Source organism: Opisthocomus hoazin, chromosome Z, assembly GCF_030867145.1.
Source record: "Opisthocomus hoazin isolate bOpiHoa1 chromosome Z, bOpiHoa1.hap1, whole genome shotgun sequence".
Classification (NCBI taxonomy): Eukaryota; Metazoa; Chordata; class Aves; order Opisthocomiformes; family Opisthocomidae; genus Opisthocomus; species Opisthocomus hoazin.
The window spans coordinates 28,681,552-28,704,878 of record NC_134454.1 but is presented as its reverse complement, the minus strand read 5'-3'; the positions used below and the strand labels follow the sequence as shown (position 1 = coordinate 28,704,878).

General features: G+C 37.8%; 1 protein-coding gene across 5 annotated transcripts in view; it reads left to right on the top strand.

Annotated features, from left to right (window-relative positions):
• XRCC4 (X-ray repair cross complementing 4) overlaps positions 1 to 23,327 on the top strand; it is a 192,679-nt gene that overhangs the window by 80,141 nt on the left and 89,211 nt on the right. For all 5 annotated transcript variants that reach the window (XR_012761948.1, XR_012761947.1, XR_012761949.1 and 2 more), the window contains 3 exons: positions 6,158 to 6,324; positions 12,571 to 12,723; positions 13,347 to 13,450. Coding sequence is in view for 2 of the 5 variants with exons in the window: in XM_075411597.1 (XP_075267712.1) it covers positions 6,158 to 6,324; positions 12,571 to 12,723; positions 13,347 to 13,450 (424 nt within the window). In the remaining 3 variants the exon portion in view is untranslated. The remainder of the gene's footprint in view (positions 1 to 6,157; positions 6,325 to 12,570; positions 12,724 to 13,346; positions 13,451 to 23,327) is intronic.

Sequence of the window (23,327 nt, the reverse complement as noted above, 5' to 3'; positions counted from 1 at the left end):
GCTCTGTGGTAAAGAATTTACTTTCAGTACCAGTCATAGACAAGGTCAGCAGTAGGTGACTTCAGGATAGTTTAGCTGATAGCTTTTAATATCTTGTCTTAGCAAAATTTTCTGGGTATAAATCTGTGCAAGTGTTGAAAATTGAGTAAAGCTTTTCTTCTGGTTTGGCTCCTGAGATCGCTTTTTGAGCATTGAAAACATACGGTTTCAGACTGTGGGATTTTTATTACTAAAAACCACCCTGATTGTTCCTCCATCCTCCCTAGTTCCCGAAGACTCAGTTAAACTGACATTAATAGGTAGCATGGAGTGACCAAGCTCTAGTAAGACTGAGACCTGTCGCAGAAATATGCCTCCCAGCATAGCTCCCTTCTAGCGTAGGAAAGGCGTTGAGAGACGTTCAGGGTAGGGCCATGACAGAAGGATCTGTTGTTATGTGGGTCTGCAGGGCTTTGCTGCTGCAACACGGAGGTCACATCTGCAGTTGCAGACTGCGGGTCTTGATAAAGACAGAGAGGGACTACACAGCTGCTCCATGCTGGTGGGCTGCTGTGGAATTTTTCCCCCCCGTCAAATTCTTCATTAATATTTCCCTGGTGAAAGGACATTTGCTTAGAGAGTACCTTGCAGGAGGCAGCATCTGTCTGCAAGGATATAGAAGTTAACTGTGCTAACCCAGCTGATTCTTAACACAGTTTAAAATACTATGATTAGAAGCAGAGTGCAAGGATCTCTGAGTCTTACTCTGAAGGCGTCAGAAAAGTGGAAGATGAGTGAGGTGAGTTAGAGATGATTCTGTTACAGGTTGAAGGTTGACTCGTACAATTAAAACTCCATCAATTAAGAATATTTTCATTTAAAAATCAGACCTAAGTATCTATGAGTGTTCTCTCTGTAAAAATTATTTGTGAAATTATTTTCAAAATAGAAAAGGAAAAAAAAAAAACTTACGGGTTAGGATTTAAGCATATAAAATAAACAGAAGCGAGAAAGCGCCACTAAATGTCCTGTCAGGACAAGAAAGAACAAAATCTGTCTGTCTAAATCAATAGGTTTTTTCCCAGCTTGTGGAACTATGGAATTCCTGAAATATATTTTGGACAACAGATACTGTTAGCAAGGATTGACAGGATACTTAGGTAATAGAGATAGAAATCACGGCCAGCAATGCAGATGCAATGAGAATTTCTATCATGAGTGTTTTTTTTCGTATACGCTAGTATGTCATAATGAAAAATTGTTGTTATTGGAAATTAGCTCACTGTTAGTATCTAGCTTCAGATTCTGCCTCAGAAGAAAGAGCTTGCAGACATTGCTGCATAAATGGCTTCTCCTTTCAGTGCATGACCTCTGATACTTATTCCCTTAGATAACTCTCAATGTTAGTGTAGTAATGCAAAGAACATATCACATATATATTAATGCAAAATGAAAATCCGCCATCTTTATAGAATAAAGTAATTTGTGCGTAGTTTTAGAATTTTCCATGAAAAAAATACATTGTCTCACATTTCAATGACTTTTTTTTCCTAAGTGAAGCATCTTCCTGTAAACATCAGGAACTAGAAGAAAAATTACTTGAGAAGCTTTTCAGTTTACTTCCAAAATATTTTCTGTCTTATGGTTGAGATCACTTCTTTCTCCTTCCTTAGAAGAAAAACATTGGGCAGGGTGAGAGGTGATGAGAAAATGACAGTTTTGTGATAAACTTCTAATTCTTGTTTTTATTTCTAAACTTTAAATACTGGTCTAATGGATAAGTGCTGAATGTGATTTCTGATTAAGGGAACACAACTTTCTGAATGATTCTGTATTCATCTTCCTGTGTCTTTAAAAAACAAAAATAAAAAAACCTCAACAAAAAATAAAATAGATATTGAAGGGGAGCAGTATATCAGTCACAGCCAGTCTGTTGTCCACTGGGCCCTCTAGCAGATCTGCTCATTTTCTGTATAAATGAAGTGTTTAGTGCTTTAATGTTCTACATAATGTTTTCTTGAATGATCTGGAAGAGGAAGTAGAAAGCACATTAATTACATCTGCAGATGAGATGAAGCTAGAGAGCTACAGCAGCTGGAAGAATGGCAAGAAACAGAAAATGATCTAGAGATGTGCAGGAATTAACAAAAGGAGGCTCACCTTGGAAATGCGATCCAAATCGTTTTATGTGAAATGAGCTTAGTGAAGCGTTAATGTTGAGCTTTCACTCGTGCAGTAAGGAAGATCTGTTTGTCTTGATATCCCACCCGGTTAACTGTTTGTTATGGTGTCATGGTTGTTAGGTACTTCTAGGGAGGCTTCCTAGAATTGTTTCCAGTTTCAGTACTGCAGTTTTGGTGATGAGGAACAAATAACTGAACTAGATCTTGTTTTAGTTGCATGCAGCAGAAAAAAGCAGTATGTGGAAAAACTAACACCTTTTTTTGTTATTTCCCCACACCCCTCCCCATTCTGTTTTAATAGAATTCTGTCTTAATCAGCGCTGCAAATTACACATCTGTCCAAAATTCAGAATCCTTGCATCTAAAATAGTATTATTTTGTTCATCTGCTCCTTTACCAGTTTGTGTTCCAATTTGGAATGCCAGCAGGACTCCAGAGCAAAACTGTCCAGAGACTTGATTTTCTTTACCTTGTTTTACAAATGGCTCGTGCTGTGCCTTGATGCTTTGGAAATGAAATGGATCTGGCTGCCTTTATGGCTTATCAGTCTCTCAGCGCTGGGCTCTTTACAGGGGTGAATGCCAATAAGTTGTAATTTGCTCAGATAACAATATTACTATTGTTAGTGCTAACATTTCTGTTGGTTAAATAGACAGTGCAATAGCTTGATGTAACAAATGATTTAATGATGAAGAAACTGCATGAGAAGGCTTCGTAGTACACTTCGTATATCATTCTGCATGAAGGAGGCAAAACAAAGCCTCATGTCTAATATCACGTTACTTTTGGTGTGATTAGGGCTGTGTCTAAACGTCCCATGTTTTTCTGCACTGAGGTGCTGGAGGTAGCTGCAAAGTAACCCAGATAATGAGCTCCTACAACTGTACTAAGTTAATATTAGATGACTAGGGGCGGGAGGAAGATACAGAAGAATACTTGTTTTGCAGGAGCTTTATGATTATTATTTTTCTTTTCCAGTTGATATGTGAGCACCTGCCTAATAAATTTAAGCCTCCTGGTGATGGTCTTGCTTTGCTTACCTTCTGTGGGCCTGCCAGAAATGCTCTGCAGATCACAGCATATCAGACACGGAAAGCAGCACAGTGAAGTTTCATGTAAGAAAGTATACGATAGCCGATGGCTTTGTATAAAGGCTGACGTCAAGACTAAATTAAAGACTGCTACTGTGTTAACTTTGACATGAACACCTAAATACACGAGCAACAGAATTCATTGTGTCTCCAAAGCAGTGTGGCAAATCTGTCCAGCACCTCCTCTCTGTTGGTTCACACATTAGCAGTGGCTTGTCGTGCTGGCGTGCATTTCTTGCTCCGCTCTTTGCAGCGTGACCTCTCTCCCTCTCCATTTTGAGAATTCATCAAAAAAGGTAGCATGCCCAAAAGCCTGGTTTTACTTCTTTTGGTGTCTCAGCTTTTGTAAAAAGGAAGACGTAGCTTTTTCTTACAGATTTTCTGAAATCCTTTCATGGGAGATGTACATGAAGCTGAGGATGTCGTTTGCAGTTCTAAACTCCACGTTGCACTAGCAGTATCAGTTTGTGTAGTATGTTTAAGTAAGAGGCTGAACTGGTGTTTGTTTGTAATTACAATTGCCTTAGAAATGTCTGCTGTGTGTTTGGCGTGATTTTGATTGTGAGTGGAACCAGGCTTTCAGCTGAAATTTATTGTTATTCACTTTAACCTGTTTTAGTAGTGTTCGTATTTTATGCTCTTGTGCTGAGTAAACTGTGATTTGATCAATATGCATTTGTCCTGATTGAACATATCTCAGCTGATTATATTAAAAGCATAAGAAAAAGATGTGCTCTTCCCGCTATTTTCTCCACCGTTAAAGTAGACATTTATGTTGCTATTTATCTGTGCTACTGTGCTTCTCTATCTCTGTGACTAGTATTAAAGTGTGGCTTGAACTCTTTATCCATATAGCATGGTGGTGGCTTGCAAGTGATGAAAAACAGTTTCCTTTACGCAGATGTCCATCTTTGTTAATGCTGTCAAACAGCAAGTGTGATATCCAGGGAATACACATCACTCTGTGGGTTACTGATAATGTAATCTAATTTCCAAAAATAAGTTAAATGCATCTTTTCATCTACAGCCATCAGATGTATGTAAGCTGAAGGAAAACAACAAGTTAGAGACAGTACATGGGAATTTGGAATAAAGATCAGTGGCTAATTTGAAGTTACATCTTTGGGTTTGCTGCATTTTCTCATAAATTAACCATACTGACGAAGCTTATGATGGTATCATATGTTCTTGCAGAGACTTCCACAAATAAAATATATAAATTGAAGGACTGTTATTTGTTTCAAACAATGCCTTTAATATCTTTATGAGCAAGTTTTACAAGGTCTTTTTCAACAAAATCTTATGTATGGTAATAGTAAACGACACTTTTTAAAAAGTGTTAACAAATGCTACACATTTTTTTCACAGATTACTTTTATTTTGTTATTTGCCATGCCTTGCCAAGTAAAATGAACTAAAGTGGGGAGAAAAATGAATGCAATGGCATTTCTGATTTTAAGAGATGAAGTACCACAACACAGAATGAACTCTTCCCTAATGTGTACCACTTATATTTGCATTTTTTTTAAGATGTTATTGCCATGTATTCGAGTTGAAAAGATGAGTAATAGTTGTGTTCATGGAGAAGTGCTACAACAGTTATGTGAATCCTTTTAATAATTACAAGATGCGAGAGAGGACCCTTTCTCCTTCCACATACCCCTCACCAGCTCAGCGTTTCTAGAGACATTTCCAGTCAAAGCCAGGTCGTTTTGGTGCCTCTTTCCTGACAAATCTGCTTCTGCTGTAGTTTAATCTGGCCAAAGTCTGGATAGTGTCATCCAACCCACTCTGCTTTTCTCTGGATCTGTTTCCTCAACTAGTTTTCTGTGAAGCTGGGCAAATGGTGGTGCTGCTGGATGTGGAGAGGTGTTAGAAAAACACCCTGTGGCTTCTGTAGGCTCTATCAGCTGCAGAAGTGTACCTTAAGGCAGTTCAGATTCCCCATCAGCTTCCCAGTCCAGAGCACCAAAGTCAGGCCTTTTGCTTCTGGCTTGCTTCTGTTAAGATAATGCCTGTGACTCCATTCAGACAACCTTAATATCTTTCTTGTTCAATTGCCTCAAACTGTCACGCTGAACATTTTTTATATGTTCATCCAGCTTTGCATATTTATAGTTTAGCTGATGCTTTAATGTGCATGATTGAACTATTCTTCCTTTAAGATAACAGAAACAACAACTTCCTGTTGTTTCTGCCAAACCAGGCAGAACAAATCTGTTCAGACCTCTTGTCTATCCTGTATAACACTCCCATTGCTGAGGAAATATAACTATTCACTGTAGACCCTATCCTTTAATCTCATTGAATTATTGAGGCTGCCTATTTAATTAAGAACTCCTTTTTTTATTAAGCATTTGCTGTCTGAGCCCTGAAGGGGAAAACCTGGGGACTAGTTTTCATCTATCAGGTGCATACAAGCATGGTAGAGAGGCATTTATAGTACTACTTTAAATAAAAGGTAATTAATGTTCATTTGTTTTATGAGTAAAGTTTACGTGGTTGTATTGCTGCTGCAGGTACCAGAATAGGCAGCAAGTTTCGTCACCTAGTTCATTGGGCAGATGGCAAGAATATGTTAGCAATGCCACTAGGTTTTCCGTTCCTGTGGTTCTGCATTACATCAAAATGCCTTTTATATAAAATCTGTGGTTGCACATTTATACTTACACTACTGACTACCTCTGATTTGTACAAGACCTATTAGCTGCATAAACAATTGACAGGTAGATTATTCCACATAGTCCACAATTACTCTTGTGACAAATTTGTTACACCACTTTTAACTGGAGGACTGTAAAGTACTTTTTTATGCTTATGAAGTACATATAGAAGTTAATTGGAGCAAGGTTTTGTAATCTTTCTAGTACAGGTGCAGTAACTCAGGTTTTCTTTGTGTCCTAGTTTAGACTTGGGTCTCTGAAGCTACAGAAAGTTTCGAGTCCGGAGGAGGTGGTTAGGGAGCTGATTGGTTACTGTCTGGACTGCCTGGGAAGACTGCAAGCAAAAAATGAGCATCTGCAAAAAGAAAATGAAAGGCTTTTCAGCAACTGGAGTGATGTGGAGAAGCGGTAAGTTTAAAAGTGCCTTCACAGATTGTGGAGTCCTGGTTGGACGAGAGGGGACATAGTTTGGTGCCGTTGAGCAACCCAGGCTCTGTACCGGAGATAAGCCTGGAAAGCAGTGATCGCAGAACATTGCTGAGAAAGTAAAGTGGCGAACACGGAACGCTGGCGGCAGGGGGACTGCCACGCTGCCGCTTCCTGCCTCCTCGCCGCTTCCTGCCTTATCGTCGCTTCCGCATGGACATGAAGCTCTGCACCAATCGCAGCGAGTTATAGCAATTTTGCGCTTATATAGTTAAGGGTAACTAACCAATCAGAGGCTGTAATTGTTTTGCTATATAAACCCTGTTTTGCTGACTAATAAAGCAGAACGATTTTACTCATATTGAGACCATATTGTTACTGCCGATCCGGCTTCCCACTCCAACAACAGGTGGTACTTGAGGAACTCACAAATGCTGATACTGCCAGTGAGGGTTTTACTGACAGCACTTTTGAAGTAGTGTATGGAAAGGGGCGCACGAATTTTTCTTTTCTGGACAAGTGTTTTGAGCCCAGTTACTTGCAGCCCATGTAGTTGTGTGTGGTTGTGCATCTGCTTCCTATGTCAAAAATGTAACTGGATTACAAACTTTGCAATTAAAACTAGATTTATCTTTATGAAGTGAAAAAAAAATGACCTGTTGTCTGTCAAATCCTCTCCACTTTGTTCAGGAAGCCTTCTTTCCACTGTTTTCTATAATTCTTATGACTAGCAGTTTAAATTATTTACATTTTTGAGGGGAAAATAAGTTGCAATTGCTTTAATCTGTTTGACTTGTCAAAGCAGACAGAATTGGAAGAAGAGTACGTTGTTGAAGGAAAAAGCACCATTATTTTGTGAGGGGTTTTTTTTCTTAATTGCCATTGTATTTATGATCTGAATTGTCTGCCACTGCACTCTGTAGTGAAGTAACCTTTGTTTATTTCAGTTAGCATAAAACAGCACATGCAAGTCAGAGATTTATCTCGTTTTTCTATAGCTTTATCTGAAAAACTGCATTTAGGAAGATTGATGAAAGAATGGAGCTAATTGGCATTAATTTACCTTGAGAAAGAGAGCTCACTTTTGGGAGGAGTTAGTTTTGTTTCCCTCTCATTAAAATGACTAACAGTTTCTCCTGACAATCTCCCTGACAAGCATATGGCCTTCCTAAGTAGTGTTTTACTGCTTAACAGTTTATTGAACAATAGCGTGTTGTATAATCAGTATGCTGTACTGCATTACACGCTAATGTGTAATAGGCATTAGTGCTTGTATCAATTTCCATGGTGGTATGGCACTTTTAAAGAGTAACCCCAAAGAAAAAAATCACATTTGCCTGACAGCCTTTGCTCTCGGAAGCAGTGCTGGTGGTTTTCTTTAGTGTGTTTATATTTTGAATGGCTGAAACATGATTTTTCGAAATAAATACTGGAAGTTGTGTGGTCACCATGCTTTGGACCTGTCTGCTAAATGAAGAATTAAAAATAATTTTCATCCCAACAGTGTTGTTTTTTTGTTTTCTTGTTGGATTTGTGTTTGGTTTTGGAGTTGTTTTTTAGTTCTTTTTGCCACAGCCTAGTCTACCCCACTGTCTCTCTTTGCTCTTTTGGCTCCAAATGCTGGACCTAGTGTTGCGAGTTTCTTGGAGCTGAACAAAAGCTTTGCCTGTCTTTGTTCAGTAGGCAGGATTTAAAGCTTCACACTCTGGCACACTTACGGCGTTGAGTGGTAAAACATTAGATATAAAGCACGTGGTGTGGAGAATTGTGCTCCCTCTTCACCTGGAGCTAAGGCACATCAGATCCAGAGTTTCAGCCCCTGCAGTTCCCCTTGCTTAAAATCTCTCTCTTCAGGACATGATTAGAATTAAAACATAGCATGCAGACTTCCAAGAGCTGTTTTTGTTCAGGTTAAGCATGGAGCACTGAATGGAATAATTCAGTCATCCCTTTTCCGTTTCCCTACTCTAATTTTCATGACCATCAAGAAGGTTTTGTGAGCTTGGCTCAGCAGCTTTGCCCTGTAGCTCTCTGTGGTCTTTTGAGGTGTAAAATTGTTCTGCTTTCCATTTGGTCTGTAAAATGGCAAGCAGGTTTCCTTCAGGAGGCTAAATCTGCCTAATGAGCAATTTGTGAGCTGAATACCAACCCCAGTCTCTTGCTGGCAACAGCCTCAACATACATGAGATGGTCCGCTCACATGGCAGCCCTGTGCCAGGCACAGTAATGGCTCCGGCCACTTCCCTGCGCAGTTCGGGTTCAAGTAAAGGCAAAAGGCAGGAGCAGAGAAATCCCCTGCATCATCAAATCATTAAATTACTTCTGTACTCTAGTCTAAGCTGTGCAGCATCTGAGGTGTTGAAGTTGTTTCTGGCTGAAGCTGTAACTCCCTTAATTTTCATCATCTTGCTTATTGTGATGACCTACACTGAAAAGTGTAGGCTTTTACCTGGCTGAATATTTTCCTGCCTTTAGGAAGTGACACATACGTAGGTGACATCAGTATGAGAGTTATTGGCTAGCTAGACTGTTCAGCACTTGATCTAAAATCAGAAAATAAAATTTACTCAGACACTATCAGGCAAGGTCCAAATAGAGAGACTATCAAAATTTTCAAAAGGATTATTCAAAAAATACTGCAAATGGGTGCTTGAGGGGGAGTGTGTGTGTGTGCACACCTCAGGGATAGATGAGTTAAAATGTCAAGCAGAATAGCTATTGTTTTTATTTCATATAGATAATTAAGATAGTGAATGTAAAGTCATAATAAGCTGTCACAAAAGAATTCCTTGGCCAATAGAACATGAGTTAGATTTCTGATTTGGGTGTGGTATGTATTTTGTATCAAACATCTAAAATTAGTGTAGACAAGACAAAATCAAAATAGCTGCTGGTTTATGTTGTGGTCTACTATTGTGACAGTATATTTAAACCACAAAAAGCTCATAAAAATGCAGGCTAGGTAGTTTGGTGCTTGAAACTGACTCTTCAGCATTAGCTCATCAAGATTCAATACCATTGCCAGTGTTGGGGGAAGGGTGAATCCAAAATGTAATAGAGCAGTGCCATAAGACCAGTAATTATTGAGGAGCACTGAGGACAAGCATAAATAGCAGAGATGTTGAAATTTTTCTTTTTAATATTGGAGTGTGGAAAATGTATAAATGCCATTAAGTTACATAGTTCATGGTAACCTCTGTGAAGCATGTGTGATTGCTCTGTGTTTAGGCAGCCCTTAAGAATTGGACAGTTACCTGATTTTCTTAATTACTGATTGTAATCATTCCCAATATTAGCTGCTTTCAGTAGGCTGTGCAAGCTTTTTGATGGCTATAAACTTGGGCACGTCTGCCACATTAAAAGCATTGTACCTGCATAACAGAGACATCTAAGAATACAGAAATTGGAAAGTGTGTGCAAAGAAGACTTGTTCCACTCTAGCCGTTAACTTCCATTTATTTTCATTGTATTTGAAATATGCCTTTGAGAAGAGCAGCTTCTTTATTTGGCCTGGGGAGACAGTATTTTAGTGAGACAAATCACATACGGGCAAAAGCATGTAACGAATTGCAATTAAAGTTTGTGTTTGTAACCGATGAGGTATTGGAATGAAACCCAGCCAGCTTTGCTTGTGGTCACGTAATTCAGGTAATGCATGCCTGAGTGAATCCTAAAGGCTATGCAGAGTTAGACCAAGAGCCACCCCGCACACACATCCATTCTGCATAATTAATTCATCCCTGTTCCCAAGCAGCAGGGGACTGTTGCTTTTTACTATTCTGTTTTTAAATACCATCGTATGCCATATAATAGTGTATTTTTAAAGGCTCCTAATTTGCAAATGTAGCATTATTGTAATAGTATTTTACACTGATTGAATGTTACACCAAATTAATGTCATATCTGTGTCTGGAGAATGTATTTATATTTGGATTACATTAAACAACAGGAAAAAGTGGAAAAAGGTGTTCACATATATGAAAACAATCATAGAACATTAACTGATGGCATGCTACTAATCAATTTTGCCTATGGGGAAGAGTTAATATTCCAGTGTATGCATATAGTCGATATGTATGTTTCGAGTTGCTAATATTTTTCTCCAGAGGCTGAAGAAATTCGCTAGCGTTGCAATAGATTCCTATACTGTGCTTCTTCACATCCAGACAGCATCAGCTTTACTTCATTGAGAGTTTACAGTTACGTTGATTTTCATCAGTGGATGTCTTCACAGAATTCAAGGACCTCACGGGAATTATCTTATATGACACCTTTCTGGCCAAGTCTGCAAAACATCTCAGTGTAACTATTTAAACTAACCTCAGCCGCTCTGACACAAATCAGTCCATTGGCAAAACAAAGGCACAGTAGTAAACACTTTCTTTATTGCGTATTGTTTTGTGTGTGGGAGAGGGGACTTTTCTATAGAATTTGATACAGAAAGGGTTACCATATTTTACACAAAATCCTTGTTCTCCATTTTGATGTATACAAACATAACTAGTTTCAAGTATATAAGTGGAAATTTACCCAACAACTGTATGGGGTTTTTGGTTCTTTGTTAATTGACTGTTTCTTCCCCACTAAACAGTTAACTTTCATTTTGTAGGTGGAAATTCTCCTGGTAGTTGATGAGTACGTATGATCTTTCATTTAGAAATTATTGAACCGATCTATATGGTAATGATGTTCTGCTATTTGCATTTAAATTAGATGAATTATTTATCAACTATCAAACATATCCCTAAAGCATTGCACAGTAGACTTGATACTTCATGAGATTATTTTCTATTTTTTTTCTTCTTACATCGTACATGGTTTTGATCTATGAACAAAATAATCAGTATTTACATAGGAAGTCAGTTGAAATTTCTTACCTTATAAATTACTGTTTTTAAAATCTGTTATGGGTTTAAGAACAAACGAAGCCGCCTAAACTTTTTTACCAACCTTGCATAGGCTGTTGAAAAGCATGTTGTTTGTAGGTTATGACTACTTGCTATAATACTGTAGTTCCCATGATCAATAAGATTATCAAGATGTTTGTTTGCTTTTTATGAACACAGCTATTAAAATGTTTGTGCTTCAACCCACAGACTAAAAAGTTATGAAATTCAAGAAGTAAATACAGGATCACATATGCTATAAGTCAATTTATTGTGCTCATGTTTGCTTATATTCCATTTTGCGTTGCTTATGAGACGGTATACATCCATATTCTTGTCTATTTTCATTGTGCTCCATTTTGCTGACATTGACCTTCTTACGAGTGAACATTAAACCTTTAAAAAACAACAAAATTTTACTCTGAACATGTTAATTAACAGCTTTTAAAACATATTTATATATATTATAAGTGTTATGTCCTCTACCGAGTAATTGTGGTTGGTTCGGGGGGAGGGGGTGAATCTGCCTGGTGGTGGCTGCAAGAGTACCAAGATCTCAGCTCAGTATCTGTGTAATTCGAAATGGAGTCTGCAGCGCTGGAGTTACTGACATGGTATTTGTTGGAATGCCTGTGGGGGATTACAGTTGCCATCAGGCATTGCTGCAGTGTCCTGCTGAGCTTTGCCAGGAACTGGTTTCTGTACCTTGCCAGCTCACCAGAACAAGACATGCAAGGCTGTTGATGGAAAATGGTCAGGCAAATGGTCTGTATCACCCACATCTGCCCTGGGAGTCCTGGCAAGGAAAGAGGTCTGGAGCTGTCCCAGTTGCCCAAAGTATTTGCTCGTCATCTCAGCCCATGTTAGAGTGGAGTTACCTATCTCTTGTTCCTTTTTTTTTCCCATTCAAATATATTTCAAGTCAGAGTGTGTGGTCCAGATTCGGGACCTGTCAAGCTTAATCATATCTATTTGTAATCTTATTATGTGTATCTTGCTAAGTTATGCCCAGTATGGTGAATTCAGCACTGAACCTAAAGAACACTTGCCTATTTAAATTTTAGTTGTCTCACATGCTTGTGTGCAAGAACCCATCAAGAAAGCATGAAGAGAAATTTTTTCCCTTGAAAACTTTCCCCTTTCTAGTAGCAAAGTTCATTGCAGTTTTCTGTGAAAAAAAACCCATTTCTTCTGGCCTGTTTCAGACAGAAGATGCAGGACTGGTCATGCATGGTTTGATATGGGGATTCCTGCAATAGGAAGGCTGGCCTCGGTACAGAATTGTCTTCCAGGAAACAGAGTTTTAAAAAGAAATGGTTTGACAGTTAATTTTGCATTGTAGGCTGGAAAAATGTGTGGAAGCTAAAGAAGAACTAGAAGCAGACCTTTATAATCGGTTTGTTTTGGTGCTGAATGAAAAGAAAGCAAAGATAAGAAACTTACAGAGGTTGTTGAATGAAGCTAAAGAATCTGCAGCAGATGCCAAATGTACAAGGTATTTCTTATTTTTCCTGAGTTACTTGGTATCATACCTTATGCATAGTTTAGTTTAGTTTCCATTTCTTTGGCTGTAAATGTGGGTGACAGTTCTTCCTGGCTAAGTGCTTGGTTACCCAAAACAGTACTGCTGGTCATGACAGCAGAAGGTTCTTAGTGGTGTCACTGCAAATAGCAGCATATTTTTTTGGATGCTGTAGCCAAGAGCTAAATATTCCATGAATCTGTCCTCTTCTTTTTTTCCATTAGGTTGCAGCTAATTTCCCAATCAGAGCATGGTACTTTCATATGCATTCTTCCGGAATTACTTGATTCCTTTTATCCTTTGGGAAACAAAAATGTTTAAATCTAAATGTTTTTATGTACATTTTATTTAAAAAATATCCAGAGAAGATGAATCATTTTAATGCTACAATACACCTTAATTTGTTTGCTGTTTCTATCCTGCCTTTTTTATCTCTTGACTTTTTATTGTCTGTCTTTGTATATGAATATGCTAAGCTGTTCAGTGGGGGGACGATATATTGACTTATATCAGCTTGCATTGCGTAATAATTATAAGTTCTTTCAGGAAGAATAGATGGCAAAGATGTGCTTTTTCTCTTTTTTATTTTTTCCAAGGGGTAGTATAGCTACTACTCAGGTGGTTACAGGGGAAGAAAATTACTATGACGGCAGCACTGATGAGGAAAGTGAAAATTTAACACGGACATCATTACCGTCAGGTAACACAGAATGTATTGTCTTTGGGGAATATCACAGGCCAATCACTTTATGAGAATGAACCTTAATGAAGACAAAATACTACCTGACAAATTTCTATGTGACAAGTCAACCTGCAAGCCTTAAAAATATCTCTCTTGAAGCCGAGTATAATACTGACACCTTCAAATTAGAGAGAGGAAGTTTAAAAGCATATTGCACAAGTGAATGTACTGTCATTTCTTCCAAAATGATGAATTACATACTTTGCCAAACTACTGACAGTCTAAGAGTATCTGAACCATCAACAGTTTCATTTTAAATTCTAGGAATCATGATGTGTGTGCAATGATTGCTAAAAAGTAAAATGTAGTTCCTGACAGTTTTGATAGTGTTTAAAAAGGGGAAAGAGGGGAGGTTTAACAGCTATAAAAAGAGCTGTGTGCATAAATGGAATAAAAATGTATTTGTAGCAGAATTAATTGTAATTTTTCAGGAATTTTTGGCCTCATGAAAATGCTCATGAAACTTAATTTGATGATTTTTTCCAGGACTGGAGACTTGAAAAGTGTATGATATTCAGCAATTCCCCATTCTACAGTACAAGATATTTAACTGTGTATCATAAGAGATTTTGGCATATTTTGGTGAACAAGTAGGAATATGCAGGACAAATGCTATCAGAGTTTTAAAACTGTATTGGTGTTTGCCATATAGCTATTATAAACAGCCCTTCAGGTCTGCAAAGTTTGCTGTGAGTTCTCTCACCAGACCTTTCTACTTCCACCGTGGGTAAAGGTAATCCAGAGAACGGCTTATTACGGTTGTTTACTGTGCACAGTGGGAACCAGAAGTGTTCAACACCCTGATACTAGTTATATTCAGCTTTGTAACTCATGTGAGCCTGTTTGAGAACTTTCTAATATAAAGTAGGCAGTACTTCAGACAAAGGTATAAAGTTGGAATTATGGAAAAATAATTATTTTGTATTGTACTATGCTCTTCAGTTCATAAATCTTTGCTTAGAAGTGTATTTGGTCAGTTCAGATAATGTGGGGAGAAAGACTTTACATTTAGCAAAAAGGCAAGTGAAATGGAGGGTGTTGATTCTTTTGCTAGATTCAGTAGGACGTAATTAACTCAGTGAGAGTTTTGAGACACACATATGTATTTCAAAATTAAAACAAACCGCCACTGTCCCCACCAGGGACAGGACTGATCAATGTTACAGGAAAAAAATAGCAATTGTGTTTTTATTTGAGTTCTAAACAAAAATGTCTTTCTGTTGACTTAGAGGGATACCATACTCACAATTTTGATCATGACTAGAGAGTTCTTTCAACTGTGAAATTTGTGAATAATATGAAGACTATAATCTATTTAATCCTTTGGGTAACACAGTCAAGTTTTTCACAGTAATGGCATTCTTGAACCTGCATGATGAGTATCACTTACATCAGTTGGTACTCTTCCTGGGTATGTAGCTTTCTCTTTTGGTGAACAGTAGAAAAGTACAGATGGGAGCTGAATAACTTAGTGTGGTCTGGGATTTTCATATGCAAAAAGAGGTCTGAGGCAGACCGTGTCTCTATGAAGACGACTGATTCAGGGGTGAGTGGCATGAGAGTATAATGGAGCTCATAGCTACATCAAGCATCAAGGACTGTAAGGCATAAAAATGATACAGATAATGTTTGGTTTTTTTCTGTTTATCTGTAGTTTTCCTGTCTTTTAGTTGGACATTACATTTCTTTTCCGTTTGGATTTGGAATGTCATTGTGTGGGTTGCAGAAGTCAATGAGAATTAAAGGATTTTTGAGAATGTTTCAGCAGAAATTGGTGAAAGCCACAATCACGAGAGAAGATCGTAATTTAAAAATTGCGTTGAAGGAAAGTGAAGGCAGGTGTATATACTTAGACGTATACAGGTATTAGGCATGCATTTGTATGTGTGCATGTCCAAAATTTAAGAAGCGAGAAGCTGATGTTGGTTGTCATAAATGAGAAGTAGGAACTGCAGGAGATGGCTGAAGAAAGCAAAATGATATAAAGGCAGAGAATCTCAGGCCAGGAGGTAGAACGCCAGTGACCAGTCTTCAAGTCAGTTGAGAACATGTATAAAGCTATTATTGTGAAGTGATAAAAAAATCAGTTGTAATGGAAAAAGCAGCTGTGTTCGGTGAGTGCTTTTGGTTTGTGTTTAGGGGGGAAAACTAGGTGTAGTTGTGTCATAATGTACTTCTATTCTAGCAACTAAGGAGGACATGAAACTGGAGCTGTGAAATCTAGACATTATAAAATTAGCCAGTCAGGATATGTTGAACTCCAGAGTTTAAAAAGCTGCATGGAAATTTTTCTTAGCTACCAATAATCTTGGGGGGAGGGGGACGAAGGCAGGGGCAGTGCTAGAATTTTTGGGGCACTGAGGACGTTCCAGTGGATTTGGAAAAAAGCTACTAATATTTACCAAAAGAAAAAGTAAATGAAATGGCACATTTGGTTATGGGTGTATCAGACTGGTGTTAATGTGATGCAAATGTTGGAACAGGACTCAAGGAAGAAAAATTCTAAGAAAAGTAATAAGAATGGTTAATTCTGCTCTTTGTAAATGTGCAGAAACTGGAGGTTGAAAACTAGGTACTCGTGTCTTCTGTGATGAGATTACCAGCTGGTTGATGTAAATAAAATTAGTAAAGTAGTAGCATGACTTCCATAAAATTCTGCAACACATTTTAATCAAGAAAATGGGACATGGAAATTAACATAACACATGATAAGTAGATTCTCAAATGAAGCAATATGTCTGTCTCAAAATATAAATGGAAAGTTACAAGTCCTTGTATCTGAGGCATGTGAAATTGAAGATAATGTATATAAACCAATTTGCATTTTTTTTATACACCTACAGTAAACAAAATGTATGCATTCTAACACAGTGTAATGCCATGATTTCCAGTCCTTTGGCAGCTGCACTTCACTTGAGAATACCAGCAGTGTCTCAAGCTTTGCTTTGCCTGGCTCCTCTGCCACATAAAGCCGGGTACCTCCAGGGCTTGCCATTGTCTTCCCCATGTGGACCCATCTCACAAAGCCAAGAGCTACTTGGACAACATTTGCACCTTGCTCCATATTGCACCCATTCTGGGAGGGGGGCCCTGTCCTCCCTGTCCTCACAGGAACCAGCTCGGTCTTAGACCAAGTTAGTTCAGTTGATCTCTGACCTCTTACCAGTTTATCACTTCCCCATGCTACCTGCCTCACCTGATCGGGAATCAACCTGATCCCATGTGCGGATACTTTGGAATATAAAGAACGTATAGAAAATTCTCTGAAGCAGCAATGGCTTTATTTGACGAAAAACCCCAACAACCATAGAGTGTGAAAATAAATAAGCAGATTAGCAAAGTTAAAGCAAGAGGGACTTTTGAGTCAATATATGATTTGGCCCCTTGATGCAGTGTTTTGTCAAGTCTGAACATCAAGATTTGAAGAAAAATGTTAGCAATAAAATTGTAATAACAATAGAGGGATTAGCAAACGATTTAAATGAAATGCTGAGGAGGATCTTAAACGATCGTTGTTTTCTTGGTCTAAAAGAAACTACCTGACAAAGTGATGTTGATGGTCTTTCCATCCGGCAGATACAAGTGTTTAATGAGCTTGAATAACTGAAACTTAACATTAGACAAAGACAAAAGTAGGACATTATTCCTGACAGGATAATTAACTGCTGAAACAGTTTGGAGCGGGTTATGATGGGTTCTGTCCATCATTGCCAGCTTTGAAATCGCTATGGCATGCTTTTAATAAAAAGACAAGATCTTATTCATATAAGCATGAACTTAAAAGAAATACACAGCCTGTGTTATGTTGGGCATTGCAAATAGCTGTGACTATGACAGCTTTTCCTCTGTAACAGTGGATCAATTGCAGAATAAAACCGTGTCTTGTGTCTTTTGCAAAAATGAGTTTACTCGTGCGTGAATTCTCAACAAGGCTACTAGGCAGGTTTTTGACCTCTGCGCAGCAGGCAGTTACATTTATTTGTTCACCTTCAGGTAAATTTTGTGTAGAGGCTTTTTCCCTACAATAGCAGTTAATCTAAAAATTTAGGGTTTTAGCACTTACAGTACCATTTGTAGATAGTATTTATGATTTGCTTTTTGACAGCAGTGTCTCCTTCATAGGTTAAAGCCAAAATGCACTGCAGCGTGGCAGTTTCTGTCTCTAATCTACACACTGATGTAGTTAATGCTTTGTATTGTAAAAGAACAAATTAACATTTAATTAGCAGGTGTTTTCCTGTAAAGCACTCAGGAAAACAACTGATGTGTATGAGAAGCACAGCTTTTTAGAAATAGTACTACTTTTGTAAATAAAACTCTGTGTCTTTCTTTACAACAGCTTTGCCTGTCATGCCGTGTGCATGGGGGACATTTATTTGACACACTGATTAGATTGCAAATGTGAGATAAAGGCACACAACTCCCACTTTCAGTGCAGTTTGATAAATTCTTAAGCAGTAGCTATATATAGTGTGCCAGGTCCTTGTAAGTGCCTGTGAGCTCTTGTTTGAGAGAGTTGCTGCTATGGAAGGAGGATAAGAAGGAAACCCTCCTCCTGTTAAGCTATTCTCCTTCATGTATGGGGAGGTATGAATGTTTCTTGGGGGCAGGGGAACTTGTTTTTTGTTTGTTTTGGTATTTGTTTTCCTCCAGGGTTGGTAATAATCTAGCTGAGCCACCAAAAGCTGAGATGTAGTCATTGCTTTCACTACTGCTACTTTGGTGAAGTTCCAGCATCTTTGTAGGCACCTCACACTTCAGACTGCTGATGTGCCCTCTTATTGTTTCACTCCTCCCTCATGCATTGTATATAGTGTTGTACTTCAACTCTTTAATCAAATATCTGATATTTTGTTTAGCTTGACTTGTGTCTAGCATTTTTAGGGTCAACATTTTTGTCTGGGACTGCTAGGTCCTGTGATGGTAGAAAGAATGATGCACACACACAGATGAGAAGCACCTGAAGGGGGCTTGGAAAGATGACAGATGTTGATTGGAAGAAGACTGAAAAGTCTGTTGTTCTTTTCAAGTTCTATTGCCAACAGAACCTGCTCTTGTTTGTTGTTTGCCTGAAAATTGCCAGTCTATATTTGTCTTAGCCCACAAGAGTGATTTGGTGACTCAGCATGATGCCACCACACTGATGCAAGAAGCTTCCGACATTTTGGACTGTAGACACCCTCATTCTTAATAAGGACAATCCAGAATGCAACCCAGCTGTGATCTTGACTTCTGTTACTGATTTCTCAGTGCTAAATTCTACTGTTATTATTTGTGCTAGGAATTGAGTCCTTTCTCCTAGGCAACTTAAAATGACAGTAAGACTGTTGAACTGAGAGAACATCATTTGATGTCATGATTAGCAATCATGTGTCTGTCAGACAAATTTGTCAGATCCTTTTATTAACTGAAAAATACTTTAGTTGTCCATATGGCAGGAAGCTTTTAAAACAGGAGTAAGGATTGGGTAAACTTTCACCCTTTCTGCTTCCTTCTCAGAAGCCTGAAAGGTAGATGAATGGTAGTAGTTTCTGTCTTCCCAGTGTTTGGAAGATGACCAGAGAGCAGAAGGCTATTCCTTTTCCCAGGAATATGACGAAACTGAAGGGAAAGAAGTTATATACTGAAATCTGTAACAGACACAAAAGGTAATGTAGCAGGTGGGAGGTAAGCAATGAAAGACATTATTTTACTATTTATTAATGTCTTTGGTTATAATGCTATTATATGTGGCTGCCTGTAGACAAAACAAGGCTACTGGGCACCAATTTACAGTCACCTTGCTTTCTCTGCATTTTATTTTTTCTTGCCCATTAATTCCTTAGTCATATTTCACATTAAAATCAGTGGAAGTTACTGCTCCTTGGGATAAGAAAGGATCTCGTGATCTGGCCTGTTAGATTGAATGAAATTTTATGTTCTGTCTTTGTTGCCACATGCATGGAAATATACCATATTAAATGAATCCTCAGACTTGCAACGATCCTACAATTGTACATATTCGGTGATGAGGGCAGAATTGGTTCTAATAAGCTCGCTATAGTTCCCAAAATAAATAAGAGCAAGCACCTTGCCGTTTTCCACTGTTTTGCTATGCAAATATTCTCATCCCCTTCATTCAGGTTCCTGCCTTGGGGATTACATGTTGTGCCTTCAGGATGCTATGGCCCTTTAAATTTAATTAGTTTTCTTGTGTAGTCCAAACCACATGGCTTGATGCTGCTGGTTAATAAGCTTTGATCAAAGTTATTAAAAAAAAAGGCCTGTTATAAGAGTACCCAACTATGCTGTGCAGTTAAAAGTTCCATCTGTGACGGCTTCTCTTTTAAAACCTGTTTTAAGGAGTTTTAGAACTTGATCATTTTAATTGACTTCAGGCTTAAATTATTGTTTCATTTTTTTGTCCAGCTATAATTGGAAATGGTTCATCCCAAGAAGAATCTCCTTTCCCCTTCCCTTAAAGCTGTAGATACCTGTTTTCTGAAACTTGATACTGACCCTTTGTTTTTTTCCCCCCGTAACTCTATGGTTTTACGCCTGTAAAACATTTGCAGTTGCCAAACAGCATTCCCTTTGTGTTATACCAGGTGCTATGGTCAAAGTGGAGTTACAGCACTAATACCAGCATGTTTCATGTCCGTTTAAAATCTTTTTATGAATATTGCACTGTGAGGGATTAATAAGGTATTATTTTAAAATATTCTGGTGAAAATTGTCTAAACTGCTTAGATCTCTGCATATACATTTTTAATGTACATGCTTCAGTATATAAAGTGATGTAGGTGAATGCAGTTGCCTCTGAATTGTCATTATTTATTCAGTGAAGTAGTATAATAACGATGATATAATCATAATGGATTTGTGCTTCAAGAAGGCTGTTGCGGATTACTGAATTTTGAGTATCTAATGACCACGCTGTGGTTTAGGTGTGATGACATTGACTAAAACAAAATTGTTGAAGTTTTATCCGCATATTACTAAATGTTACATATGAAGTAACTTTATTTCCTCTGTGAGCTGTAAAATATTTTTAAGTGTAGTTAAAGGTCTGCTGGAATCATCAAATTAACTGTCTTTGTCAGATTTACCTTAAATTGTGAGACTCTGATTGTGGAATCATTTCCAGTCCAAGCTGGAAAGTCCAAGCTTAATGCACTTCTATGAATACTGCTGGTTTTTTTTCCTACCCTTAAAAAAAGAGATAGTTTAAACAGTTCAGCAGCGTACATTTTTAACAGAGGTTAAATTATTTGATATTTTTTCTTTGGGATTAATATGTCTGTGCAAAAAGGAACAAAATAACATAAAATTCCAGTCATTAAAAAAAAACCCAAACAAATCCTCAAACTGATTAATGAAGCAGTACCTTTGTAAATTTTATCTTCTTCCAAGAATAAACAGGTTTTTCCCGTAAGGAAGCAAACTATCTGTATGTTGTTGCCCGGCTTGCTGGAGTTCTAATGTTCCCTCCACTTCTCTTCAAAATGTGTCGTACTTTGCTGCAGCTTGAGAGCCAGAAAGTATTAAGTGGCGTTAGGCAGAGATGACAAATCCTCATTGTATTTATGTAGAGTACCAACGTGTTCCTTTGGGACGCATAAAGGAAATGTAGATTCTCCTTCTGTCCTTGCTCAGATTTCACACCAATTTGATGTGTACCCAATAGGCTGTAATTAGAACAGAGCTGGACATAAATTCTGTGAGTCAAAGCACTTTTGCACCGAGCATACACATTGTGATACCTCTATCCTTTGAAAAATCCTGTAACTTGACCATCTACAAGATGGCACCAGTTCAGTGGGACCCTTTCTTGGTTTTCTCTGCTTTGTGAACTGCAGAAGACCTATTTCAACACCCGTTGGTTGAGAATGTAACTCATCAGTTGTGAAACTATAGCATTAGTGGTGTTGGAGTGGTGCCATGAACAGCTCTACTCTGTTTCATCCTCCTTCAGTAAATAGTTAAAGAACAACAGCTTATCAGGTAAATAGGAAACTTCTGCCAGTCATCTCAATAACCTGCCTGGGGTAATCCCCATTCTAACACTTTTGTTTGTTCTTGTGCTTTTAAGTCTCAGACTCTCTGTGTATTTGTTTAGTATACAACGTAATAGTCCTTTTGGGATCTGTTGTAATTAAAACAACTAGCAGTAATTATTCTTCTTGAATCAAAATAAGCTTCAATGCATGTATTGTGGACCATAGAAATTACCAAATGCAATGTACAGTGACAGTGGTGATTTATTTTTATCTATGCAAACCTGTGAATGAAACTGCTGTAATGCACAGTTTTGTTATGGACTTCATGCCACACATCTGCTCTAAAAAATTCTTTGAGTTGCAGGTCATAAATTGGTTCAGCAGAAGGTACAGTCAGAGGTTCACTTTTCCTGGGGATTATTTTGGAAAGGTAAAACGGAGCTAGACTTTTAATTTCTTATTTTTCCTGTTGGTTTTTTTTTTTTTTTTGTAAAGGTTGTTTTACTTTATTATGAGTATTAAATTTTAACTGCTTTTAGTGTAAATAATAATCAGATCTAATTTTACGGGATTTTCTCATTTTGCATTCAGTTCAGTATGATAGTATGATATGTATGATAGTATGATAGTTTTCTTGTGTGTATTTACGAAATGAGATACTTGCTTTTGCCTGATGGGTTTTATATAGACCTGTAATTCAGAGAGGAAGAAAAGGCATAAAAAATATTTAAGTATACTTCATGGTATACTGAAAACAGATAAAACAATTCACATGCAAATAATGCAATGCATTTGTATTCCCTTCCCTCTTGAAAATATGGATGTACTTGAGATGAGTTGATCTTGGGTTTAGCAGTATCAGCTCTCAGAGAAGTATCCTTTCATCAAAGAGAAGTATTGGTTCTTGAGAAAAATGGTTCCTGCAGGGGTACTGATAGCAAGTTTCTATAATCCTGAACATTAGGATAAAAGCCCTTATCTTCAGCTATTGAATAGGCTGCATATCAGTGGCAACCAACAAAGCCCGGATACTGCAGATTCTTGCAGACCAGAGAGTCTTGTGTTCAGAGAGCAGCACATTCAAGCTAAGTTTGCTGGCATAAATTGAAGCCTGTGGCTGTTGCGCATTTCATAATAATTCTTCTCACTTTAAGATGAATATTTTGTATGTTGTTGTCTTAAACTTTGTGTTACATGTGTGTTCCGTCGTGGCTGGTAGTGACTCAAGTAATCAAAAGTTTCCACTGCTGTTCACCCACAAGGATGTGTTTTGCAGAGTAACAAGCTGCTACTCAATTTTGAATGTTGCTTTCTCTCTGACAGATTGCTGGAAGGGCATTTACTCTGGCCACCTATGTAACATTCACTGTAATAATTATCTTTATTACTTCCCAACTGTATTACAATGTCTTCATTCCAGCAAACAGCCTATCTTGATTAAAAGCTGTGTTGCTGAAGATTACACTACAACTTATGGTTGTTTCCTTGATTTATTACTTTTCCAGGTTAAAGCATGCATCCTTGATTTTAATTTGAAATTTTCTCAACTACAGTTAACACTGTGAGTCTGGTAGGTCTTTGCTAGATTTAAGAGTTGGTTTCCCTGTTTGAGTTTGCTTCCTGTGGCCCTTTTTTGTTTGTTCAAACCCAGTGAATACTTGACTGGAAATATAGTTTGCGTCTAAAGAAATGTCAAAATATTCATGCTATATAAAATAAGAATAGGAAAGGATTTCATTTTCTTTTAATCCTTTAAAAAGCCTTTGATTAAGAAGAAGGAAATCCCTTTGTTTTGTGAGCTAAAAGTCATTAATGTAATACTCTAAACTTTTTGTCTTTGGGTTTTTGGGGTTTTT